We start from the raw sequence: 10000 nt of genomic DNA on the forward strand, positions 1-10000 counted from the left end.
ACCACGTTGGAGCTGTAACACCACAACAGAGTGATTAGAGTGTAGAGAGGGAGGGAGGAGGGGGGAGGAGGGAGGGGGAGAGAGTGTGAGTGTGAGCGAGAGAGAGAGAGATGAGGAGGAGGGGGGAGAAGAGAGAGAGTGACAGTGTGAGTGTGTGTGTGAGAGAGAGAGAGAGAGATGAGGAGGGAGGGGGAGAAGAGAGAGAGTGACAGTGTGAGTGTGTGTGTGAGAGAGAGAGAGAGAGATGAGGAGGGAGGGGGAGAAGAGAGAGAGTGACAGTGTGAGTGTGTGTGTGAGAGAGAGAGAGAGAGATGAGGAGGGAGGGGGAGAAGAGAGAGACTGACAGTGTGAGTGTGTGTGTGAGAGAGAGAGAGATGAGGAGGGAGGGAGGGAACTTTAAATCCGATTGACTTTGCTGAACACATAAGAAGTCTCTGATCCTCTCTGGACTGTGAGTGAGTGTGGCAGGCGTGTCTCAGCATTAGGGTCAGCGTTAGGGTCAGCGTTAGGGTCAGCGTTAGGCAGGCGAGGCGTGCGTGGATTTGCGTACAGTATGTTTCTGTGTGTTTCCCCACTGACATCAGCACAGCCACTCCATAACCCCATGTTTTATATCAGGTAATACAAGTTTAAAATACATTAGAATGGAATTGTGATACACTGCACACACACACACACACACACAGGCACACACACACACATACAGGCACACACACACACACACACAGGCACAGCACGTTTTGTGTTCATGTCTCGTGACTCGATTCCTCAAAGTCTCATTATGTCACTGTGCTGATTAAATGATATAACACAGCAGCACAGTCGCTGGCCTCAGTGGAGATGCCGGTGGTTAACCGCACGTATTTACCATCGGGACGTAACAGACGCAGACTAAACGCCGGGCGCTCAGTAAAAAGCCCCTACGATACATCATGACTGTGTGATGTACACATCGCAGGCCCCCCCCCGTCTGGATCCCAAACAATACATGCGATGCGGTCCCATCAGCGGGAACAAATTATAGAACGGTTTTATACGGGGGAAATTTGTCAATGATATGATTTTCATTCCTTTCCGAGGCAAGTATAGGGCTACGTGTGTTCCTTAAATTAAGGCTAGCTGCCACTTTCCCTCGGAGGTGTTCTGCCTTCAGTAACACAATATCTGCTTGCAGTTGTTGAAGTTCAATCTAAACTTAGAATTTGTCAGGTGCCATTTTCCCTTAATTGGACCTATAAACACACCTTCCCCCCGGTTCATTTTTCAAAACAGGAAAAGCAAACAGCCGCTTGGTTTACTTGAAATAGGAGCCAGAACTTTGTGGCAGCCGACGGCTATCGTCCAATAGGAGCAGATTCAAGTTGTGGCCGGGACCTTCTGACGGCCAATAAGACTCACTATCAGCTCTGAGTGGCGTGTGGGCGGTAAATTACACACTTTGCATTTTTGCGAGTAGGAGTAATGTACAGTAAGAGACTGTTCTAGGAGGAAGGGCTTGAAACTGAGTAATGTACAGTAAGAGACTGTTCTAGGAGGAAGGGCTTGAAACTGAGTAATGTACAGTAAGAGACTGTTCTAGGAGGAAGGGCTTGAAACTGAGTAATGTACAGTAAGAGACTGTTCTAGGAGGAAGGGCTTGAAACTGAGTTTGGACCATTGGTTGAACATCAGTCAGAACCTGTATTCTGTGATATGAGGATCCTTCCTGATTTGATTTTGATTTGATTTTGATTTGATTTGATTTGATTTAGATTTGATTTAGATTTAGATTTGTCTCGAACATAGAAACATAAAACAAGTAAAAAAAATGTTCTAAAAGGGACAGGGGGAAGGAAGTACTTTTTTTTAACATATCAAGCACTGCCCCTTCCTTACAATATTTATTTTTAAAAAAATGTAGCATTTTTACAGCTTTTATGGTCAGACATGACCGACAGAGGAGAGGGAGAACGGGAGGAGATGTGGGGGAGGACATGACCGACAGAGGAGAGGGAGAACGGGAGAAGAAGTGGGGGAGGACATGACCGACAGAGGAGAGGGAGAACGGGAGGAGAGGTGGGGAGGACATGACCGACAGAGGAGAGGGAGAACGGGAGGAGATGTGGGGGAGGACATGACCGACAGAGGAGAGGGAGAACGGGAGAGGATGTGGGGAGGACATGACCGACAGAGGAGAGGGAGAACGGGAGAAGATGTGGGGGAGGACATGACCGACAGAGGAGAGGGAGAACGGGAGAAGATGTGGGGGAGGACATGACCGACAGAGGAGAGGGAGAACGGGAGGAGATGTGGGGGAGGACATGACCGACAGAGGAGAGGGAGAACGGGAGAAGAAGTGGGGGAGGACATGACCAACAGAGGAGAGGGAGAACGGGAGGAGAGGTGGGGAGGACATGACCGACAGAGGAGAGGGAGAACGGGAGGAGATGTGGGGGAGGACATGACCGACAGAGGAGAGGGAGAACGGGAGAGGATGTGGGGAGGACATGACCGACAGAGGAGAGGGAGAACGGGAGGAGATGTGGGGGAGGACATGACCGACAGAGGAGAGGGAGAACGGGAGAAGATGTGGGGGAGAACATGACCGACAGAGGAGAGGGAGAACAGGAGGAGATGTGGGGGAGGACATGACCGACAGAGGAGAGGGAGAACGGGAGGAGACGTGGGGGAGGACATGACCGACAGAGGAGAGGGAGAACGGGAGAAGATGTGGGGGAGGACAGGACCAACAGAGGAGAGGGAGAACGGGAGGAGATGTGGGGGAGGACATGACCGACAGAGGAGAGGGAGAACGGGATGTGGGGGAGGACAAGACCGACAGAGGAGAGGGAGAACGGGAGGAGATGTGGGGGAGGACATGACCAACAGAGGAGAGGGAGAACGGGAGGAGATGAGGAGGACATGACCGACAGAGGAGAGGGAGAACGGGAGAAGATGTGGGGGAGGACATGACCGACAGAGGAGAGGGAGAACGGGAGGAGATGTGGGGGAGGACATGACCAACAGAGGAGAGGGAGAAAGGGAGGAGATGTGGGGGAGGACATGACCGACAGAGGAGAGGTAGAACGGGAGAAGATGTGGGGGAGGACATGACCGACAGAGGAGAGGGAGAACGGGAGGAGATGTGGGGTAGGACATGACCGATGGAGGAGAGGGAGAACGGGAGGAGACGTGGGGGAGGACATGACCGACAGAGGAGAGGGAGAACGGGAGGAGATGTGGGGGAGGACATGACCGACAGAGGAGAGGGAGAACGGGAGGAGATGTGGGGGAGGACATGACCGACAGAGGAGAGGGAGAACGGGAGGAGATGTGGGGGAGGACAAGCAACAATTCTGTGCGGGAGCGTGAGGCGAACCCCGGTCGGCCGCGTAGGTCTGCGAGGCAGTAATGGCACCAAGCCCACCATTGTATACATAATGGTACCACTTTTGAACTAAAATAATACCAATGTTGCATTATCTCATTCAGACCATGATACTGATATTTAGGGATGCACCGAATGGGAAATTCTTGGCCGAAACCGATACCGAAAATAGGAAATAGTTGGCCGAAAACCGAATGCCGAAAGGCCGAAAATGATTGATATAAATATATATATAATGTATTTCTTCTTTTTTGTCAGCTACCTGATTATGGCAAAAGACATGATTATGGCAAAACTTAACTTAAATAATATTAATAATCACTATTATGGGCCCATAAAACATTTATTCAGCACTTTTGAATGCATACATTAATTCCAGACTGACTGCTGAAAGATTGTACAATTTAAACATTTTCTCTTTGCATACAACAAAATGTGCATTAAAGTCAAGTGCATTTTCTTTTCTCTGTAGGATAACTACAACAAAGTGCATTCAGAACAAAGCCAAGGTGCTTTAAAACTGCATAACGATCTGCATAAAGACACACACAGGACTGTTGTATTTACTACATCTCCCATGACTCTTAGCGGGGGATGACGTAGCTTACGAGAGACGGGTCGAAGAGGAATGGAAGCGTTAGCTAGCTTAACGCTAACGTTAGTTCAAAATGTTTTAACCGTGACGGGCATATAGTAATGGCGAGGATATAAAGCATGTTAAAGATGCATTTATTGGATGCGTTGCTCACGGTCGCGGAGTTTACATGGAAACAGCGCGACTCCCAAGAGGAGTTAGTTATCACAGGCTGCAGAACGCAGAAAGAGTTGCCAAGCTGCTCACGTTATACAGTACGTTGTGCGTTTTGATTACGTCATCACAACAACACTTTCGGTTACGAACGTTACGTATCCCTGTTCTTTGACATTCGGTGATATATTTTCGGTGCTAAAACCCTTTCGGCCAAAAGCCGAAAGAGCCTTTTTAACCATTTTCGGCCGATAATTGTCGGTGGCCGAATTTTCGGTGCAGCCCTACTGATATTACTATTGTGGTATCTCCATCATTCTACTGGTCGTTACATTTGTGGTTAGAAACCAAACTCATAAATGATATCGTAGACAGATCTTCTGATATTAATAGTAAAAAAAAACATGAATACAAAGTACATGGGGGTAAATTAGCCTCTCCTCTGGCCAGCTAGGAGAGAGACTGAGGAATGAAAGGAGACAATGACACCTTAACCCTTTCACTGCCGCACTACCAAAACGGTTAACCCTTTCACGGCGACAATACACAGAAGGTTAACCCTTTCACTGCCACACGACAGCCGGTTAACGCGACCGTTAACCGGCCGTCGGTTGTGTGATAGTAAAGGGTTAACCTTCTGTCGTGTGGCAGTGACAGGGTTAAGTAGAGAGGGGGTTATTGTTTGGGGCAAACCAAAAGGATTCCTCCCCATAGTCATAGTTGTGACCAATATGAAATATAACACCTTTTTGGGGCATACCATGATACTTTTGGCATCAAACGAACAAACAAAACAAACGTAGTGCTGAACATACACACTTTTGACTGCTGTTTTGACAGGGTTAGGGTCTTTACTCTTGGCTACGTTTGAAAAAGAAACGCAACATTGATTAATACGGACTGTAGGGGCTATTGATCTATTTATGATGAGCGACAGCAAGGGTTAACGGGTTAAAAGGGGAATCTCATCTATGTTCTTAAACCTTTCACTGCCGCACTACAGAAGGTTAACCCTTTCACGGCGACTATACAAAGAAGGTTAACCCTTTCAATGCCACACAACAGCAGGTTAACCCTTTCACTGCCACACTACAGAAGGTTAACCCTTTACTATCACACTACCGACCTTCAGTAGTGTGGCAGTGACAGGGTTAACCAGTCCTGCGGCCCTGACCCTGGAGCGCCATGTGAAGGGGCTCTCTTGATAATCTCCCCTGTCTGGCTCCACTCTGGTGGTGAAACACAGATGTGAAAAATCCATGAATCCTGAGTTTTGAACGATGGGCTACTGCCAATATTTATGAGAGCGTTTAAGAGGAGTTTAAGCACTTGACTCACGCAACCCCCCCCCCCGTGTCTCTGAAGTGGACCGCTCCGCTGAACACAATCCTGCTGTCAGCGTTAGGGTTAGGGTTAGGTAACTCCTGCTGTCAGGGGGAGACTCAACTCGAGCTCTTAACACAACAGAGAGAGAGACTCCCAGTCGAGACAGTGCCTAATACAAAACAGATGGTAAGTGATATATATATATACAGTATATATATATATATATATATATATATATATATATATATATATATATATATATATATATATATATATATATATATATATATATATATATATATATATATTTGTACACTTAATGTATATATATACGCTTTCTCAATTATATTTTTCTCAATTATTTCTCAACTAATGGTAAATGGCTGCTTTTTTATATAGTGCTTTTATCCAAAGCGCTTTACAATTTGTTCCTCACATTTTACCCGTTCACTCACACATTCACACACCGACGGCGGAGGCGACCACACACGGTGCCAACCTGCTCATCGGGAGCAATTAGGGGTTAAGTGTCTTGCTCAAGGACACGTCGACACGCTGCCCGGGAGGAGCGGGAATCGAACCCGAAACCTCCGGATTACCAGGCGAGCCACTGTTGCGCCTGGTTGTTGGCGTTTGTGATTCTCTCTTTTCTGCTTCAGGCCCGGCCGGAGAGAAAGGTCACGAAAGGTGGGCGCTCCAGTAGCACACCACAGAGCGCGCTGAGTCACGGAGCGGTCGCCCCAGGTTCGTTTCCCCGACCCGGTGGCCATGTGCCGCATGTCCTCCCTGCCTCTCCTCCCGTTCTCCCTCTCTCCTCTGTGAAAAACGCTAATAAAGATAATTTTAAGAAAGGTCATGAAAGGTCACGTGAGAAGCCATCTTGTCACGTAGACGCACACACACACGCCATAACGTGCATGTAGGGTTGGGAATGTTGAAAAAACTGTAATGGTTTCAAAAATGTAATCAGGTACAGATACACAGTTAAATGTAAAATACTCATAATCAGTAACTCAGTCATTTGATTTACGTTTGCATTACTTCACCTCCAAGATCCTAAACTGTTTTATTCATGTTTACAGAATGTAATTTGAATAGTGTTACTATTATCATCATCATCATCATCCTCATCATCATCATCATCATCATCATCATCATCATCATCATCATCATCATCTGCAATGATTATTTCAAGATGTCTGTGCTTGTAAAATGAGTCTTGAGTAACAAGGAATCTGTAACAAGGAATCTGTAATCTGGTTACTGTTGTTAACGTACGGTTATTCTATAACCATAGTTATATGAGTATAGCGAGCGCTCTGCTCGTAGTGGAACTGTCCCTTTATCCAGTCTAATAATTAATAATTTTCTCCACATGTACACACCCATCCGCCTGGCCACACCCACATCCGCTCCTCTACATAAGCGGGTCGTGGCCACACCATCAGCTCCTTCCCTATTTTCACCACCGAAGGCGAAGACCACGGGGCCCTCAGTGAGTCAGAGCAGAGCGCTCGCTATACTCATATAACTATGGTTATAGAATAACCGTACGTTATATTATCGTATAGCTTACGCTCTGCTCTATTGGAACCCTATCCCATATCAATCTAATACTGAATAAATGTCTTCACATGTACACACCCATCCGCCTGGCCACACCCACATCCGCTCCTCTACATAAGCGGGGACGTGGCCATACTAACAGCTCCTTCCCTATTTTCACCACCGAAAAGTGTCTGTATACACCACTTGAGTTTAGTGCCGAAATAGTTGTTGGAAAGGAGCTACGTGGACATTGTATCTTATTTTTCTCTATCTCGCCAATTTACGAGAAAAGCTAAGTCATAATGTCTGCACCTTCGGGGGTTCGAGCGCTCACAACGTCACCCTTCACCAGCGCTTCTCCATTGCCGCGTCCGCCGTGCGTCGTGGGGCAGCTCTGACTCCACGGTCGTGGCAGTCAGATACGCCCGGGTGGCGCCCGGTGGTGAGTCTGCCTCTCCGAGGGGCCGTTGAGCCGCCGTCTCCCGTGAGATGGCCTGGTTCCGGCCCTGGTTCCCCCGCTAGTGGACAGTCGGCCGATAGGCCGACAGCTCCTCTGGTGGCTGGGGATTTACGACGCAGACTCTTCGCCTCTGCTCGCTCCCGTCGTAGGGCGACGAGCTGCAGGGGCGAACGGCCTGGCTTTGAGGTTGTGCTGGAGCCGGACGAGAGTGCTCTTGCCTTGTCTCCATTTCCGATGGAGACTGAGGATCACATGGAGGGGGCGAGAGTGCTCTTGTTTGATGCCCCAATGGAGACGTATCATTCTCCCCCTCAGGGTGTGGCAGGGAGTGTTGCGTCTCCTTGGGGTCCCTTGTTCTCCGGTGTTGGGTTAGAACCTCCGACCCTGAGACAAGATGCCCAGCTATCTGCCGCGTCGGATGGTGGCGCCCGACATGGCAGCCTCCCGTACGTGAGGGACGCGAGTGACGTGGAGGGAGGTATGCAAGGGGAGTTGCTTGCCTTGTTCCCCGAGCTCATGGCGGGCGCCGCAGCCGCTAATGGTGTGGCGTTGCCGCAGCCTCTGCCTGCACCTGTTCCTGATGACATGATAGGTCATCTCTGGCAACGTCGTCCTGTGAGAGAGACAGGCGTTGTCTGCCCATTCTTCCCGTCAATGGAGGCCTACGTGAAACAGGGAGAGGTAATCTCCCGCATCACTGGCCTTACCCCCACCTACGTGCCAGTCACGCGGGTGGCGGGTTTGGTCCAGGGGCTAAAGGACGGGGTGCCTCGGCTTGATAGCCCGATGGCATCGATACTTTGTCCCGAAATGGTGTGGGAGCCGTTGCGGAAGCCGGTTCCCCAAGGGAAATCGGCCAGGCAGATGGCTAATTGGAGTGACCAGGCGTACATCGCCGCGACTCAGAGCCTAGCTGCGACCTCTAACATCGCGCAGCTAGCGCGCTACATGTTGGGGATGATGGCGGGCGGGTCGGTATTGGATGACCATCATCAATATCTTCACGCCCAGGCGGCTGGAGCCATCCTGCACCTTACCCAGCTGCAGGCGATAGCCGCCGGGAAGGAGCGCGCCCTGGCCACTCTATCCCAGCGCCACCTTTGGCTGGAGCAGGCGCGGGTGCTGGAGCAGAAGAGGATTCCCCTGCTCACGGCCCCCCTCTCCGATGCTGGGCTGTTCGGGTCGGCCATGCAACAGATGACGGCTGCCTGCAGAGAGATGGAGGAGGAGCGCTCTGTGCTCCAACCCCAATTCCCCCGACCTGATGCCACCGGTGATGGCCGAAGAAAGCAACGCCGGCAGAGGACCGCGACCGTTGCCTCCGCCACCACCGCCGCCGCTGCTGGGCCTTCATCGAAGAAGGCCAGGAGTGGAGGGAGTGCCTCGTCCGCAGCAGCCAGCCGCCCCACGCCCGGAGGTGACAGTAGGGATCGACGTGACCAGGTTTCCCAGAACCATCCCTCCGGGCCGGCTCCCCGCAGGGGCAAGCACCGTGCTGCACGCAGCAGGCGCCGCTAGTGACTCCCCCGTTTACCCCTGTCCCCTTCCCCTCCCCAACATATAATTTTTTTTACTTCCGTGAGTTATTTTCAGGCTCCATGTTGTGGACCTCTGTTATTGTCAAGTTGGGTTATGCGGTGCGTGAGAACTTTGTTTTCTGCTCTGCGCTCTGTTGCATATGTATTGAGCTTTTGGTCACATAGCTCAATGTTACATATATCTTTTCAATTATTACTCACGTGGGAGGTCTCTCTGGGGGTTCCCTGTCTCCTCTATTTTATACAGAGTAGGGTTTTTTAAACAGGGGTGTTTTCCCTCGGACGCGTCATATGGGACCCATATCTGTGTCTCTTGGCCAGCTTCCTGCCGCTCTCCCAGGCGGCTTGGAGGGAACGTTATCTGGTTCTTGTTAGAATTACCATTGATGTGTTTTGGGTCTCGACGTGTACATAGTGCTGGCCCTGGGTGCTTCTGTGTGGAACCACGCATGGGCTGGCGCGCCTTGGTTGCTCATCATGGAAACAGCGTTTTTTATGGAGGAACTAGGATGGAGTTTGTCTCTTCCGAGCACCAGTGTACTAGGTTAGTCTCGACAAATTCTCGTTCATCTCTGGGGGGAGATGACGGAATAGATCAAAGCATTGGCGGAGGGGTCTCACGCCCTTGGGGTGGGCCACCGGGCGCGGTGCTTTTATGTTCTGACCGTCTTGGTGGCGCCCTCTGTGATGTTTTTAGATCGACACACGTACTTACCCCCCTCTTAGGACTGGGGATGGTGGCGTGATTAGGACACGGGACTGGTTCTGGTAGCGCCGGACCAGGTCAGTTAACCCGTTGTCCGCCGGGGCGCAGATCTGCTGTTCTGGTACCCTGAAGGACTTGTGCTTTTTCGGGGGGAAAATGCCGGGTTGGCCCGGGCATTGCAGGGTTTGATGTTATGGAGGTGTTTGTGGTTATGTCACTGTGTGTTATCCTTCACTGTTGCTTGGTCCATATTGTGTCTATTATCCATGTATTATCTTGCGCTGTGCTAAAGGAGCCTGGTCCTTTA

General features: G+C 50.2%; 1 protein-coding gene across 1 annotated transcript in view; it reads left to right on the forward strand.

Moving 5' to 3' along the window:
* LOC311244784 (hyaluronidase-4-like) overlaps positions 1-10000 on the forward strand; it is a gene marked incomplete at both ends in the record, with an annotated part of 18360 nt that overhangs the window by 7937 nt on the left and 423 nt on the right. Inside the window, one exon of the mRNA XM_084334471.1 lies at positions 6101-6185. Coding sequence (XP_084190597.1) covers positions 6101-6185 — 85 coding nt within the window. The remainder of the gene's footprint in view (positions 1-6100; positions 6186-10000) is intronic.

The sequence above is a fragment of the Notolepis coatsorum genome (genome assembly GCF_963971535.1).
Source record: "Notolepis coatsorum genome assembly, chromosome: 18".
Classification (NCBI taxonomy): domain Eukaryota; kingdom Metazoa; phylum Chordata; class Actinopteri; order Aulopiformes; family Paralepididae; genus Notolepis; species Notolepis coatsorum.